This window comes from Vicia villosa, linkage group LG5, assembly GCF_029867415.1.
Source record: "Vicia villosa cultivar HV-30 ecotype Madison, WI linkage group LG5, Vvil1.0, whole genome shotgun sequence".
Taxonomy (NCBI): Eukaryota; Viridiplantae; Streptophyta; class Magnoliopsida; order Fabales; family Fabaceae; genus Vicia; species Vicia villosa.
This window is the reverse complement of record NC_081184.1, coordinates 145,160,625-145,177,877: the sequence shown is the minus strand read 5'-3', so window position 1 is coordinate 145,177,877 and position 17,253 is coordinate 145,160,625. Positions and strand designations below refer to the sequence as shown.

Here is a 17,253-nt window from a genome sequence, read left to right as displayed (position 1 = left end):
AATCACTATTTCCAACATCACCATCGTATTTTTAGAAAGAAAAATATATAAGTCAAAAATTGGTTTTTATCGCAGGATTAAACAGGATAACTCGGTTGAATAGATCGGTCCTTATAACAAAATTATATAGGTATAAAATCTGTCGAATCAGATGATTCAGTTTATTCAAAATATAACTAGCACTTAAATTTTTTGTAAATATCATATTATAAATAAAATAAATTCACAAGTTCATAATTTAAATTCAAATTTTACACATAGATATCACACACAATAAAATAGTACATAATTATAAAATATAATTGCAAACAAAAATTTAATCGAAACATAATCTAATTGTTCTGGACTGGGCCGAGCAGGCCCAGCTCTTCTACCCAGCCGAGCAGGCCCAACACGTCTGGGCCCATTTCCTTAGTGATCGTTACGGACTTGTCAAGAAGACCACGTAACGCATCTGCGAAAGATTCGGTCAACCTCCTCCGAATCTTACGCCACGCTCTTCCCAGAACGTGAGTCACCTGCTGACTCAGCCCTAGAAGAGGGTGTTCTGGCAGTTTCCTAGCACGTGGGCCTCCAACTGGATTTGCCCCAATTAGGAAACCTTGGCTCAACGTTTGGGGCTATAAATACCCTCTTTCACTAGAGGGTCAGGTATCTATTCTTCACTTCTTAAACTCGCATTCTCTCTGATAGCTGCTGACTTTAGCATCGGAGAACCTTGCAGGTACCCCCCCCACCTTGTTCATCAAGCCAGATCCAATTGCCGTGACGATCCACTCTGATCAGGTCAGATCACTAATTAAATAATTTATAACAAAATAATTTAATTGTTACTAAATTTAATTTCAAAAAAAGAAAAATTGTTTCAATGTTGGGATCTCCTTCTTCAATATCAAAATCATCGATAACAAAATCAACCGCATCTACAACAATTTTTTATTTAATTTTTTATTAAAATAGTCAAAACAACGTTGTTTTAATTTTTTAAATTAAAAAAATTAAAATGCATTTAAACCACTAGTTCACAAAACCCCCCGATTTTAGCAGTTTACACCGGTTTTGACCGGTTCACACCGGTTCAATGTCATTCCTGATCCAGCTATTGAACTAGACTGGTCCGCTCCGGTTTTTAAAACACTGCACGCAAGGGGTGATTTTTGTAGAAATTTCTCGCCAAGCCATAGCCCAAATTTGCAGCAAAGTGCATTAGACACACTCAGGAACTCGCTCAACAACCATTCTATTATAACTCATGTATTTGTTTTGCTTTTTTAGTTTTCTCATCCTAAACATATCATAATTTAAGGGGGGAAAAGTGTTTAACATTAGAATGCTCAAATGTAAATTTGGGTGTGCTCATGTACTTGGTACAAAATGCTCAAGACACTCAAGTACATTGTGCATGGCAATTGTTAGTAACATAATACATAAAAACACAATAACAAACAACAATTGTTCAATACACAAATAACCCGAAGGACACATGTTAAGAAACCTAAATATTGAAAATTTGTATTGGAAAACGTAATAAACACATTATTATCAACTTTTAATGAAAACGATGCATAATTTCTATAAAAAATTTCCACATTTAGCTCTTAAGGATTACCCTAAAAAAGAGTAAACTAATGTCGAAACATTAAGTTCCATCCTAATAAGCATGTGCATGACGTCATTAGCTCGACTCGTGTTTTCTTTTCTATGGATCATCTAGGGAATAACAGTGACGTTATAAAACATTATCACTGAGGTACGTTTTTAATCATTGACCGTTAACAACCCACTTTTCTTCGGTCATTGGGTCTTCCACGTCCAAACACCATAAGGTTTAACTTCTTTAATCTTAAATGGTCCAGGCCATTTTAACCTTATTTTTCTAGAAATAATTTAAGCCTGGAATTAAACATTATGACCAATTTTCATGGTTTAAATTCTTTTCATTTTACGCGTTGATCATGATATTTTTTAATATTTTCTTTGTATAGTTTGGTTGATTCATATGCATGGTTTCTCATTTCGTCCAACTTAGACAACTGCAATTTCCTTTTTTGTCTTGTTGAGATAGGTCAAAATTTAGAAATTTGATCGTCCAATAAACTTTATGTTCCAACTCGACTAGGAGATGACATTATTTTCCATTTACCATCTGAAACAGTGTGAAGCCTATAAGTGATTTAAATGTTGTTCAATAGACCCACAGAGTTTCTTCCAATCTTGATGATCAATTCTCGTCATAACGAAGATGATGTTTTCTCTAAAATCCATTCAAACACTCTATTTGATACCTCCGCTTTACCATTGGTTTAAGTGTGATATGGTGATGCTACTTTATGTCTTACCCCATAATGCTCGAGAGCCCTGACCAACTAGCTATTACAGAAATGAGATCCCCAATCACTTATGAGCACTATAGGTGTTTCAAAACGGGCAAAAATCTTCCTTTTGAAAAAATTTCATCATTGTTTCGCCATCAACTTCGGGTGACACAATTGCTTCATCCCATTTTGATATGTAGTCTATTGCAACCAAAATGTAATTGTTGGTGTATCAGGGTGGAAATGGTCCGACGGAGTAAATTCCCTAACAATAAAAACTTCTCCTTCAAACATACATTGTAGTGGTATTTCATTTTTTTCGGAGATCCCTCAGTCTCTTTAGTAGTTGTCACAATTTTGTATTTCTCTATACTTTTTATATCAATATACATTTGTATAAATTTAGCATTAGGTTATGATGTGGTTGGTAATGCTATTTAAATAAGTAATGTGTTTGATAGGTAGTTTAAATGATCAATACATTTTTTAATGTTGGATTGGACATAATTGCTGCCATTTTTGTCATCTCCGAGTTGCAGAATATTTCACGGAGATGCATCTCTGGATTTTTTCAACGTTTTCCCAGAAACCATAGATGCATTTTCAAATTATTTCTATCTGCGTTGTTTGGCTTCATTTCATTATGTTTCATCTGTATAATGCTTGTGTGGTTTAATTGTTGGCATTATGGCTGATAACTAAGATAGATTAAGGCATGACAAAGTTGCAAAACATGTATCGATTTAGAGAAAAAAAGCTCGATCATCGCAGGCACAAGTTAATTCTAGTTTGGTTGATGTAGAGGCGTCAACTTCTGAGGGCTCATGCATCTCCTCATTCGTTTTCTTGTAGGAGGTAGGTGTTACCTCATAATGCCTCGGAATCCCCGTCGATACATGTTTGGGCACCCGAGGCGACACCATAGGGGTTTGGAGGAGGCTAGACCAAATTATTGCTAATGCCTTTATATCCGGATCATGCTGTCAGACATGTGTGGGACGTCGAGGTAAAATTCAATTGTGTTCATTCTTTGAAACACATTTGATATAATATTCAAAGTTTTTGACGATGTTTTTTTTGCAAGACCGTGATGTTTTTAAATGCATCAACCATAGGCGGAAAATTATGGATAGGGGTGTACATGGGCCGATTTAGATTGGGTTTGGCAAATCCAATACTAACCCATATTGGACAATTCGGTTTGGGTGACGTAAATTAACCACCTATTACATCAATGGGCTGGTTTGGGCTAACCCTCTAATTTTCAGGTTGGTGATAAGTGTCAAAATATCGATATTTTGAGTATATATTTGTGGCACTTATCGATTCTATTCTTATGATTTTTGTAATAAAATCCTAACTTTTGTGTACATATGTGCATACTTGTGTTTTTTTATTCATTTTTATACCAATTAATAGTTTTCCATTCATTTTATAGGTATTCATGCATCTTTGGAGCATTGAGTAATAAAGACCAAAGGCTAAGCTTCAAGAATGCAAATTCTACCAATTCATCAAAGAATAATGCTCAAAATAAGGATGATAAAAATTATCATTTTGGTTTCCATTCATTCATTATTGGATAGAGCATTGAATAAGCTTTCCAACGCTTCGAACCGGGCGCAATTCGGAGTTACGGTTCTCAACTTATGGCGAAAACAAGATTTCAGTTTTGCTGTCATCCGCTAAGCGGAGGGGGTCCGCTGAGCGGAGCTCCAGCGGAGCAAATCAGAGGCTGGATGCAATTTTGAGTCCGCTGAGCGGAGGGGGTCCGTTGAGCGGACCTGCGCAGAATTTTCTTTATATTTCTTCATTTGAGACATTTTAGGGTTATGGTTTTGGGAAAGTTTTAGTCCCAACTCCATCATTTTCATTCTTAGATCAAAATTAGCTTAGAAAACAACTTCGGAGGTTGCATACGGATGATCGGGGGTGGATTGAGCGTCGAACGGAGCTGACAAACCGGGAGATTTTCGGTCCATTTCTCTTCTTCTTTGTGTATTTCTATTTGGTTGGGTTTTGTTTGTATATTTACTTGAAACTTATGTATATTTACCGATTATAATGTTATGTTTAACTTGCTTTACAAATCTGTGTTGATATTATCCTGGATTTTTGCTCTATGCTGGGGATTTGGGGTGCTTTAGAGATAAGCTTCTTGAATCCTTATCTAGGATGATAATCTGTTGGTACTGAACTCTAGAGATAGATTTAGAGCTAGCATTCACTGTGGGTATCTGTACGTAATGCTTTCGTGTTTGAGCGGCGCGCGAGAGATCGCCGACGCGAGAACACGGATGTTCTCGTGACTTTGCGTTAGAGATAACCTTAGTTGTGATGATGGAGATCTATCTAGGAGTTGACCCAGAGGATGCCATTCAGAAGTTAGAAGTCACTAGAGGGTGTAATGCTAGATTTTGATTCCTAAAGAGGTTGTATGCATATTAGCTTCATGCGGAAGAGCAGGCCACTAGTGATGATGAGCAGGTCATACCTCATAGATCATATGCGATGAAAGCATACCTATCATATTTGGTCGGCACACTCGTTTTATTGGACAAGAGTACCACTTATGTGGATGTTATTTACATGAGATACTCCGTTGACTTGGATCAGATCTGTGAGTAAAACTGGGGGGATGCTTGAGATTGATCTACGTGTACTCCAAAATTGATAATTTGACTCGGTTAGAAAGTAATTTAAAAACTAGCTCAAATTCTCTTGATGTAACAATGGAGTTTGGAGAGATGTCCAATGATATGAAGAGAATAAATATTGGGACAGGTATGAAAGAGATGAAGATTCCCTTAGAGAAAGTTGGTATACTTGGAAAGAAGACTAAGGTTATGATGTCAGGACATATGTCACATCATCATGCTCAACATGTGTCTACTCATCACAATTGTAACAAGAAACGATTGTTGATATGCTACCATTATGGTAAATATGGACATACAAGCCCTAATTGTTACGAACTACTAAAGCTGATGATCAGAAGACGCAAGGAAGTCCATGCTAAGGATAAGTGGAAGCCCAATGTTGCATTAACTAGCTCCTTAGCTAATACATAACATGGATGCTCTTCAAGTAAATGTTGGTATTGTAACATTGGAGGCACCAGACAAATGGCTAGAGATAAGACAACCGATGGAAATAGAGGAAAGGGAAGAATCAAGGGCTTAAGGAATTTGACTAATCCTGGTCAAGAGGAAGTTATACTAAGGAAGGAGTTAAGGATGAACTTCTACAAAATCAAAGGCGGTGACACCAACAAGGGTAAGGAACTTCTCATATCTAAGGAAGACATTTGGGGTTTGCAATATCTCAAGATTGATAAAGATAATATGTATGAAGAGGAAAGGCCAAACAAGATGTCAGAACAAATGGTTCAACATCTTCCTCAGGGGTATGAATCATCTCTTGAGATTGGTTTTAGACGTAAAAAATAACATGTCATTGAAGGGAAGGCTGATGGTCAGACTGGAGGTCCTCCCAACTTTGAATAACCTACTCTGGTTCGGAAGTAGAATCTGAAGAAGAATGATGGTTGTAATTCTGAAGGCATGATTAACCAAAAACATAATAGGTTGTCTGGTGAAGCTGAAATTAGTGTACTGAAGCATGATCTAGCTGCTAGAGGAAGTATGAGTGTTGTCCCACTATGATTTGAGTCTATAAGAAATCATTTGATGAAGATTATAAGGAAACAAACTTCCAAACTCTTGTGGAGGTTTGGAGTGGGAAGATGTAACCTACTATGTTTTGAAATTCGTCAAAGCTTTGACTTTTGTACAAATTAAGCTAATTTAACTTGATGATAAAGTAAGCCATGTATTAAGTTTTCAATGGCTAACCGTAAGGAAGAAAGGGTTATGAGTTGTTGGGAATGGAACCAATAGGATCGAAGTTCATCAATCACACATCAAGGGAACAAAAGTAAAGGCACGAGCATTAAAATTTTAGAAACTATGGCGAAGAAGACTTAGGTTGAGGTGGATGTTCCTAATATGGATGCTAGTAGTAATGAGAAAACAATTACACAAACCTTTGATTATCATTTGACTCATGATAAGGTAAGGAATGAGATCGTACCACTCAACATGATGGTTATGCTAGCCTTTGGTGTTATGCTTTAAAGGTGGTTGAAGGGTTGCAAAACTTTAAAACAAGGATCTTCATGGAGGCATTTGAAAGTTGGTTGAGTCAAAGATGGTTGGAAAACCATACTCGTGGTCTTATTAGACTACTAAGGTAGAAAAAGTTGGTTGAAAGAATGTGAAAGCAGATGGAAAATCATACTAGTGGTCTTATTAAAGTAGTTTGAATTTTTGACTTGTTATGAATTCATTAGTTTCAACATTTATAAATATGTATCTCATGCATTCTTATTATCACAACCTTTTGAATTTTACAGGTGAAGACAAAGAGAAAAGTCTGTAAATCTTAGTGATAATCTTAAATAGGCAAGAGTAAAATCCTAGAGACGTATTCTTGAAATTTAGAAACAATATTGAACATCAAAGTTTCCCGCATGCATATACAAAATGAAAGTATTGTATAATAAACTTTATTTAAAAATAGAAAAATTATTTGAATTTTTCAAAAACCTTTGTTATTTCTAGAGTAGTGTTATTTGAGAAAATATATTATGATTTAGTTTTTAAAATTCAGAAGTATTTTAATAAGTTCATATGATTTGGGGGTATATAGGTACAAATAGAGAGTATGAAAGCTCCGAACTTGCTAGAAGCCCAAACCCAAATTCAAACAAAACCCCAAATAACCCTCATTCAAATTCAAACTCCCGCTCCAAACACAAAAACAACCGTTAGATTCTTCCATTTCCATCCTTTTTTCAAATTCTTAAATCAAACTTTTCCATTACATTCCCTTCACCTCTCACACTGATTCACATTTCTCTCACTTCTCTCAAACCCCCGACGACACCACCTCCGTGTCAACCACCGCACTATCCACCATGGAAAAGCGACCTCTCCAAACCAGCAACGCCGCAAACATGCCTTCCAAAACCATCGAAGAAATGTACCAAAAGAAATCACAGCTCGAACACATTCTCCTCCGTCCCGATACCTACGTCGGTTCAATCGAAAAACACACTCAAAATCTCTGGGTTTACGAAAACGACGAAATGGTTCACCGTTCCATTTCCTACGTACCAGGTCTCTACAAAATCTTTGACGAGATTCTCGTTAATGCCGCGGATAACAAACAGAGAGATCCGTCTATGGATTCTCTCAAAGTTATCATCGATCCTGAAGGGAATACGGTTTCGGTTTACAATAACGGAGACGGTGTTCCGGTTGAGATTCATCAGGAAGAGAAGGTTTATGTTCCGGAGTTGATTTTTGGTCATCTTCTTACTAGCAGTAACTATGATGATAATGTGAAGAAAACTACCGGTGGTCGGAATGGCTATGGTGCTAAGCTCACCAACATTTTTTCAACTGAGTTTATCATTGAGACTGCTGATGGACGTCGTTTGAAGAAGTATAAGCAGGTAGTGATTTGTTTCTTGATTTTAGGGTTGGATTTGATGTTCAATTTTAGGGTTCTGCTAGGGTTTTTGATGTTTGATTTTATGAATTGAAGTTGAATTTGTTGGAATATTTGTTTGTTTGAAAATTATAATGAAGCCTGATTTTCTGTTACTTGAATATTGAATATCATCTTCCTTATGATTTTTGAGTTGATTGGTTTTGTTATGAAGGTTTTCTCAAACAATATGGGGACGAAGTCTGAGCCAGTGATAACCAAATGCAAAGCTAGTGAGAACTGGACCAAGGTGACCTTTAAGCCTGACTTGGAGAAGTTCAAAATGACTTATCTTGAAGAGGATGTTGTTGCTTTGATGAAGAAGCGTGTGTTGGACATGGCAGGGTGCCTTGGAAAGACTGTTAAGGTTGAACTTAATGGAAACTTGATTCGTTTTAAGTCGTTCCGTGATTACGCTGATCTTTTCCTGAAATGTGCTGAGAAGTCTAAACCCACACCCCTGCCAAGGTTTGTTTCTTTAGTCACATGGTTTGAGAACTTAATCTGTGTGCGTTTTGGTTTGTTTTCTGTTGATTATTAGACACTTAGTTTCAGAACTCAATCTGTGTGATTGTCGGTTTGTTTTCCATTGTCTAGACACATAGTTTAAGAACTCAATCTGTGCGCGTGCCTGTTTATTTTTGTCGTTGTTATATAACTTGATTTGGTTGTTCTTATTAGGATTCATGCCAAAGTAGGTGATAGGTGGGAGATTTGTGTGAGTCTAAGTGATGGACAGTTTCAACAGGTAACTAGCAAAATTCTCAAGTATAGTAATTTGGAGGTTTATTCATGTTAATTTTTTTTCTTACACACCCTAATTTGTTGTTTTCCAGGTCAGTTTTGTTAATTCCATTGCTACAATCAAGGGTGGGACTCATGTTGATTACATTACAAATCAGATTACTACCTATGTAATGAATAAAGTAAATAAGAAAAAGAAGGATGCCAATGTGAAAGCTCACACTGTAAAGAATCATTTGTGGGTTTTTGTCAATGCTCTGATTGACAACCCTGCTTTTGATTCTCAAACTAAGGAGACACTAACAACTAGACAAGCTAGTTTCGGTTCTAAATGTGATGTCCCAGAATCAATGCTTAAGGATGGTTAGTAATGCATCATTTGTTGTTTGTAATTGGATCAATTAGAGGAAATGTTTTTTTTACCCACATGTTTTAAATCTATGCAGTTGAAAAATCTGGAATAGTAGACACCCTCCTATCATGGGCAGATTTTAAACAAAGTAAAGATCTGAAAAAAACTGATGGAACTAAGACCCAGAGGATTCGTGGGATTGTAAAGCTTGAGGATGCCAATGATGCTGGTGGAAGGAACTCTGAGAAATGCACCTTGATATTGACGGAGGGAGATTCCGCCAAGGCTCTTGCGGTTAGTTGTTGTCTATTGTTTATTGTATATACCAATAGAAAGAAATGCATTTCAATTTTGAGGGTTTAAAAGAAAAGGTTGAACCATAAAATTCATTTAATTTAGAATATGTCATCACAACTCCCCAATATATACAAAGAACGAAGAATGTTTAACTTACTTTGGTTTTTTCTTCTTTTGTTGTATGAAGATGGCCGGGCTTTCTGTAGTGGGCCGAGACCACTATGGCGTGTTTCCATTGAGAGGAAAATTGCTCAATGTGCGGGAAGCTAGTAGCAAACAGATAATGGATAATGAAGAAATTCAAAATATAAAGAAGATACTTGGGCTGCAGCAAAACAAGGAGTACACAAATGTGAAGTCTTTGAGATATGGTCATTTGATGATTATGGCTGATCAGGTGCGGTTACTTGATTAAAGATCATAGTTTAATAATAGCTTGGTTCTATGCTCAGTTTCAATAGAATAGGATGAGACACGACATATTATAAATGGTTTTCTTAATCACTGGAGCTATAGAATCTCATGTTTATGTGTGATCCAGGATCATGATGGCTCCCACATCAAAGGGCTTCTGATTAACTTCATTCATTCCTTTTGGCCATCACTGCTTAAGGTTCCATCTTTCATGGTTGAGTTCACTACTCCTGTTATAAGGGTTAGTAGATTTATGTTCCATGTTGTCTATTTTATTTGGTCCTGAAATCCTTTGAGTTGTAGATATTTTAAGTAAAAATCTCTTTTGGGTATTATATCCACATTTATCTTTCACTGCAGGCTTCTCATTCAAATGGTACAATATTATCATTTTATTCTATACCGGAATATGAAGCATGGAGAGAAAGGTTGGGGAATAGTGCAGCTAGTTGGAAGATAAAGTACTATAAGGTTTGTTGTTTTAACTTGTAAGCACAGGAAACTCCACATTTCGTTTATAATTCTTTTTTTCACTGTTTTCTTATTCTGTTTTTGGTATTTATGCAGGGGTTGGGTACAAGTACTCCCAAGGAAGGGAGAGAGTACTTTCGAGATCTTGATAAGCACAAAAAAGACTTCGTTTGGGAAGATGATTTTGATGGAAATGCGATTGAGATGGCGTTCAGTAAGAAAAAAGCTGAAGATAGGAAGATCTGGATGCGTAATTTTGAGGTGTGATTGCCAAATAATTTGCTTACAAAAGCTTACTCTTCTAGGATGTATAATTATCGTATATTTTACAATCTTCGTTGTTGCAGCCTGGCACCTGTCGCGATCATAAAGAGAAACTTATAAACTACAAGGACTTCGTTAACAAAGAGCTTATATTGTTCTCAAGGGCAGATCTCCAAAGGTCCATTCCCTCAATGGTTGATGGTCTTAAACCTGGCCAAAGGAAAATTCTTTTCTGCTCATTTAAGAAAAAATTGTTCAAAGAAATAAAAGTTGGTCAATTTATTGGTTATGTGTCTGAGCACTCTGCTTACCACCATGGTGAACAAAGTCTTGCAAGCACAATTATTGGAATGGCACAGGATTTTGTGGGTAGCAACAACCTCAATCTTCTCAAACCAAATGGTCAATTTGGTACTCGAAACTTGGTGAGATAAACACGGACAAGCCTTTGTTGCAACATTCACCACATTTCTTTTTTACATTTGTACTTATTCAATAATTTGCTTTTTCTAGGGTGGTAAAGACCATGCAAGTTCCAGATATATTTACACTGAGCTAAATACTGTTACTCGTTGCCTTTTCCATGAGAATGATGATAAACTTCTTGAGTACTTGAATGAGGATGGGAGGTCCATTGAACCAAACTGGTATTTTGTTTTCTCCTTTCTTTCTAAAGGCTAGTTTGTTTGAAATTATTAATTAATAACAACTAAGGAACACGATATGCAGAACTGATTCAAATCCTGCTTGACATCACAGGTACATACCAATTATACCTTTGGTTCTTGTCAATGGTAGTGAGGGAATTGGGACAGGTTGGAGTTCTTATATTCCCAACTATAATCCACGGGAGATTATTTCCAATGTTAGACATTTGTTGAATGGTGAAGAAATGGTGCCAATGGATCCATGGTACAAAGGATTCAGAGGGACCATTGAGAAAAGTGCCAAGGAAGGAGGCTATATAGTCAATGGTGAAGTTGTTGAAATAGATGAACAGACTTTCAAAATCACAGAGCTTCCTATACGGAAGTGGACTCAAGATTATAAGCAGTTCCTTGAATCCATAACTGATGGAACACCTAATGTCAAGGATCCACTCATTGAGGTAACCTGACTTAAACATTACTCACCATATACACAAGCTTAATTTTTCTCATTTTTAATTTGAAAATTTTCTGGTTGCAGGATTTCAGGCAAAATGGAGACGATGCAATAATAGACATTGAAATCAAGATGAAGGCAGAAAAAATAGCTACAATCATGCAAGAAGGATTATTCAAGAAATTCAAACTGACCAGCACTATTAGCACAAGCAACATGCACCTTTTTGATGCAGAGGGGAAAATTAAGAAATTTGATACTCCAGAACAAAGTATAACCTTTGCAATGAATAATCATTTTCAATCACCATATCTTACAATGTTTTTTGTACTAACTTTTTTGTGCCATTCCTTATGCAGTTCTTGAAGAGTTCTATCCACTTCGGCTAGAGTATTATGAGAAGAGAAAGGTGAGTTTCTGTGGCAATGAGCCAGACATATAATTTGTACCTATTTATTATTAGTATAAACTGAAATGCAAGCTGTGCATGCATGCAGAAATATATACTGGCCAACCTTCAACGACTCTTGTTGATTTTGGACAACAAAGTCAGGTTTATATTAGGGGTTGTGAATGGAGAAATTATTGTGAGCAACAGGAAGAAAGCTGATTTGTTGATTGAGCTGAAGCAAAAAGGTTTTACTCCCATGCCTAAGAAAGGTAAATCTGCAGAACCACAAGTTGCTGGGGCAAATGATGACAATTCAGAAGAGAATGAAGATGCTGAGCAAGAAACTGTGTCTCGGTCTGTCAGTGTTGAAGGAGCAACATGGGGTGACTATGAGTATCTTTTATCCTTACCTATTGGTACTTTGACCCTTGAAAGTGTGCAGAAGCTGCTAGATGAAAAGACTGACAAGGAAAAAGAATTTGAGATTTTAACGGGAACACCAACAACATCACTGTGGTTGAAAGATCTAGATGAGTTGGAAAAGAAACTTGATGTAAGAGGCAGTTACTGAATTTGTTTAGTTGTATTCGTAATGATTAAGGTCTGTATTGTTATCTCTTACATATTATTATCTTTCACACCTGTTTCAGGAGCTAGATAGCAAAGAGGCAGAAGAGGATCGAAAGAGATCAAGCCAAGCAAGTAAAAAGGCCAACGGTTTTGCTACAAAACCCGCAAAGAAGCCGCCACAACCACGAAAGAATACTAAGAAAGCCAAAAATGTTGAGCAAGAGAATGATAATTCTTCAATGGAAATTGGTAAGCCTTAGTTGTTTTCATAATTTATTATATTATGTGTTATCTTTTGAGTTTTGATATCCATCTGGATATAAATTTTCTTTAGAGAATGATGTTGAAGTTGCAAAACCAGTTGAAGATGCAAAACCTAAAGGACGGGCAGGTTCTAAGAATATTCAGAAGGTATGCCAATTGTCTAGTTCCTGTATTGCATATTTTCCCCTCAACCATGTTGTTTAGTGCTTACAGTTTCATTTGTAACTATACCAGGAAGCTGATGAAGACATTCTATCTCTTCAAGAACGTCTAGCTGCATATAACCTTGAGTCATCTGGTGAAAAGTCAGGAGGTAAATATTTTTATGGCTGAATAAGTTAAATGTTCTGAATCTTCAATTAATTAGCCATGCTAGTACGCTAGAATATATGGGTCAGTTACACATGCTAGTGCTGAAGTTGTTTTTTTTTTGGTATGGTCTACAGCCAATGCCATGGAAAGTGAAGAACCTGTCCCTGCTGGGAAGAAACAGGTTAACAAAAGGGGTGGTGCTAAAAAGAAGTCAAGTACCATAGTGTTGGATTCAGATAGTGATAATGAAGTTCATGATGTTGATGATGATGGCGATTTTGAAGTTCAGCCAAAGGCTGCCCCAGTTAAGAAGGGAGGAAGAAAGCCTGCTGCTCCAAATGCCAAGAAGGCACCTGCAAAGGCACCGGCAGCTCCCAAGAAAAGAAATGTAGGCACCAAACAATCGTCGGGTCAAAAATTATTAACTGATATGTTGCAGCCAGTTGAAAGTACAGCTACATCACCAGAGAAGAAGGTGAGGAAGATGAGAGAGTCACCATTTAACAAGAAGAGTGGCTCTATACTGGGTAGGGCAGCTGGCAAGGACATAAGTCCAATTGCAGATTTGTCGGCAGGTTCTGCTTCAAACTCTTCTCCTAATAGTGTAGAGGATGAAGTGGTTGAGATTGCACCACAGCCAGCAAGGGCAAGACCTCAGAGGGCCAACCGTGCTCAAAAGGTATATGTAGTGAGTGACTCTGAGAATGAAGATGATTCTGATGAGGATGCTGAATTATCAGATTTTGAAGAAGATGATGACTAGACTATTCCTATTGTTGCATGATCAATTTAGCTGAAGTTTTATGGAAATAAAACTTCAGATTGTTCTTTGTTCAAAAAAAAAAAAAAAACTTCAGATTGTTCTGTTAAACTTAAATCTGTATCTTGCAGATCTGCGTTTCTTAGTTTTGACTGACTGAGTTATGAATGAATCAGATTTATGTTTTGCCATCTTTTTTCAATTTCTTATGGCTTTGTTTATCTATATTTTGCGAGTAGTGGTGTCATTTATCTATATGAGTTTAAATAATTACTTTAAAGTTAAAGATAAAAATTGAACAAAATTGCTCCAAAACAAATGATGCAACACCTTCTAAAACTAAATTGCTTTTTAACTTATAGTTTTTAACTTAAGAAAAATTCATTTTATTTTTTATAATTTAAAATAAAATAAAATATGTTTTAAATCATGAATAAAAAGAATTAAATTTTGCATATTTTTTAGGATAGTGCAAACTTATGCTCCAAAGACACAAGTTAAGAGATAAATATAGTACAAATTTTTAGAAATTATTTGTTGAATTTAAACTAGATTATAACCAATAGTTTTATTGTTTTTTTTAATACAAATTTTTTATTAACGAGTTTTTTAAGCATTACCCATTTTTTTATAAATGTTTTTTTTTTTAATTTTTTAAAAATCTTTTACTTTATATTGTTTCCACTTCACCTTTTTTCATTATCATTACATGTCGATTTCAATGTTGTTAGGTTGCCGCTCTATATTAATGTTTGATAACATTTTTCTCATCTCAAGGACAACTTAATAAATTATTGGCTTAATTATAATTTTTGGTCTTCTATTTTTTCTGATTCACGAAATTGGTCTCTCTATTTTATATTTAAACAGTTCTAGTCTCCCTATTTTAGATTTAAATAGTTTTGGTCTATTTGAATCTTAGATCTAGGAGGCCCATTTTTTCTGCTATAATCTTTGATTAATTCATAAGCTAGGAATATGTGATCTTGCATATGATTCCTTGGGATGAAAGCAATTTGACTTTTATGTACCACATGACCAATAATTTTGCCAAGCCTATTTGACATGATTTTGGAAATAATTTTGTAGATGATAGTGCTACAGGAGATGGGTCTATAGTTCTTCACCATACTAGCATTAGAACTCTTGGCGATGAGGGTGAGAATAGATTTATTCATAGCCTTGTATATTCTTTCATTATCAAAAAAATTCTCTAACACCTTTTATCACATCATGTTTAATAACCTCCCATGTGGATTTATAGAACTTGGCACTGTAGCCATCACAACCTGGGGCTGTAGTATCCTTGATACTCTTAGAGTGTGTTTGGATGAGGTAATTAGAAATTTTAAAGTAATTTAAAATTCAAAGCAATTCAAATGATTCAATTCAAATCCATTCATTTTTAAATTGTTTTGTTTGGATGGAGTATTAAGATAATTCAATGTTAGATTTTGGTGTCATTTTGTATAAAATTTAAATTTTTTGGACCAAATTAAAAAATAAAAAGTAGGGACTAATTTGTAATTTTTAAAAATTTGAAGGACCAAATTGTAAAATTTAAAAATTATTAAGGACCAATTTGCAATTTTTTAAAAATTTTTGGGGTCAATTTTATAATTTTGAAAAATATGAGGACCAATTTGTAAATTTTGAAGAAATAATAATAATAAATACATTCTATGGAAACATGAGAGGAATTTCAAATTCTTTGCTTTTTGGTGTCATTTCAAAATGATTAAATTTAACTTAGATGAAATACTTCATAAATTTCCATCATTTTAACAATTCTTCATTTTTGTATCCAAACAATGGATTTTGGTCAAATCATTTTAAATTCCCTCAAAACATTACTTTCCCTCATTAAAATGCTTCATCCAAACACACTCTTAAGAATTTTGTAGACTTCATCCTCTGTAATATGAGTGATTAGAAAACTCCTCCTGTGCACCCTTTCCCATGGCTTCCAAATCTACCCCTTTAAGATTACAAGTAGAAGAACCTACAAACTTCTCATAAAACTTTAGAACCTAATCTTTAATTTCCTGCTGAAAGTGGGTGATTATGCCATCCTCTCTCATCAAGGATTGCATTTGATTTTATTTAGCCCCGGCCTTGAGGGTAGCATGAAAGAAGGCATTGTTTCCATCTCCTATCCTTATCCAATCCAGCTTGGTTCTCTGAAGTAATAATTGCAACTCCATGTTGTTCAGATTCATGACTTCCTCAGTATATATTTTCACCTTTTCAATCAACTATGTATTCATTCTATCATTAAGCAAGTCATTTTGGGTCTGAAAGAGATTATCTCTGGCCTTTTCAATTTGCTCTTTAATGCATTTGAAAGGAGAACTCATAGCTTTCACAATAGGTTGGAGCCTTTGCAACTTCTTCCAAACTCTAAATATGTCCCTACCTTCAAGGGGAAACTCCATATTATTTTTCACAACTTCCATATCCTGTTTGTTTCATTAATTTTAAGTAATTATTATTTAAGCTATTTTTCTGAAAAATGCTTTCTATTTAATTTGTTTTCACTTAAGTGTTTTTTCACTTAAGTTGCTAATATTCAATTACTCGGCCACTCTAAATTTACACCGACAAAATATTACTCGTTACTCAACCATTGGTCCTTGAGGTTCAATAACTTTTTACTACTTCACATTAGCCGTACACTTGCAGCATGTCAACTGCATAAACACCCAATGTAAGGAGTTTCCCACTTACCTCAAAATTGTCGATCGATGAAATCCTTTAGCCTTTTGGTATTTTTTCTCGCTCTCCAAGTTCCTCCTAGATCTGCCTCACTCTGCCTCTTTTCCAACTTCTGCACGCATAGACAAAAGTCATCTCACTTTATCTATTTATTCTAACTTAATATCATCATTACTCCTCTCACCCCTTAACTTCTCTCACACGCTCACTAAACTTTTATTTTTATTATTTTATTTTAATTCAAATAATACTCTAAATTAATTAAAATAATAATTATCTAATTATCCTAATAACTCAATTATCTCAATTAAAATAATAATGCTATTATTCTCATTAAATCTCACCACACCATTAGCTCTGTACTCAAAACTAGGGATGTCAATTTGATCTGTTAATGGAGATCTCTGTGGGGGTTATCTGTTTGAAGCACCGATGTTGGAGATTTTCCCCCGTGGGGATGGAGGGAAAAATTCCTCCGACGACACTTTGGAGCGGGGATTGAAAAACACCCCCTCCCCGTAAATTCTCCGACTCCGACCATATTATTTAAATTATATATTTTATATATTATACAATATATAATTATATAATTTTACATAAAAAATATTAATATATTAGAAAAGTGCAGTCAATACATAGATTGTACACAATGTCTTCTCTTTTTCTTTTCTCAATTATCTTTGTCTCCTCCATTCATCATCTCCTCTATTCTCATCATCACAACAAT

At 35.4% G+C, this 17,253-nt stretch overlaps 1 protein-coding gene across 1 annotated transcript; it reads left to right on the top strand.

Annotated features, from left to right (window-relative positions):
* Positions 1-7,131: 7,131 nt before the first annotated feature.
* Positions 7,132-13,976, top strand: LOC131602969 (DNA topoisomerase 2-like). Its single transcript, XM_058875203.1, has 19 exons — positions 7,132-7,833; positions 8,044-8,336; positions 8,550-8,616; positions 8,705-8,975; positions 9,059-9,258; positions 9,449-9,658; positions 9,803-9,916; positions 10,036-10,146; positions 10,243-10,407; positions 10,494-10,835; positions 10,924-11,057; positions 11,170-11,518; positions 11,599-11,785; positions 11,874-11,923; positions 12,012-12,458; positions 12,556-12,724; positions 12,810-12,886; positions 12,974-13,052; positions 13,186-13,976. The coding sequence occupies exons 1-19, from the start codon at positions 7,294-7,296 to the stop codon at positions 13,812-13,814; spliced, it is 4,434 nt and encodes a 1,477-aa protein (XP_058731186.1). The 5' UTR covers positions 7,132-7,293; the 3' UTR covers positions 13,815-13,976.
* The last annotated feature ends 3,277 nt before the right edge of the window (positions 13,977-17,253 follow it).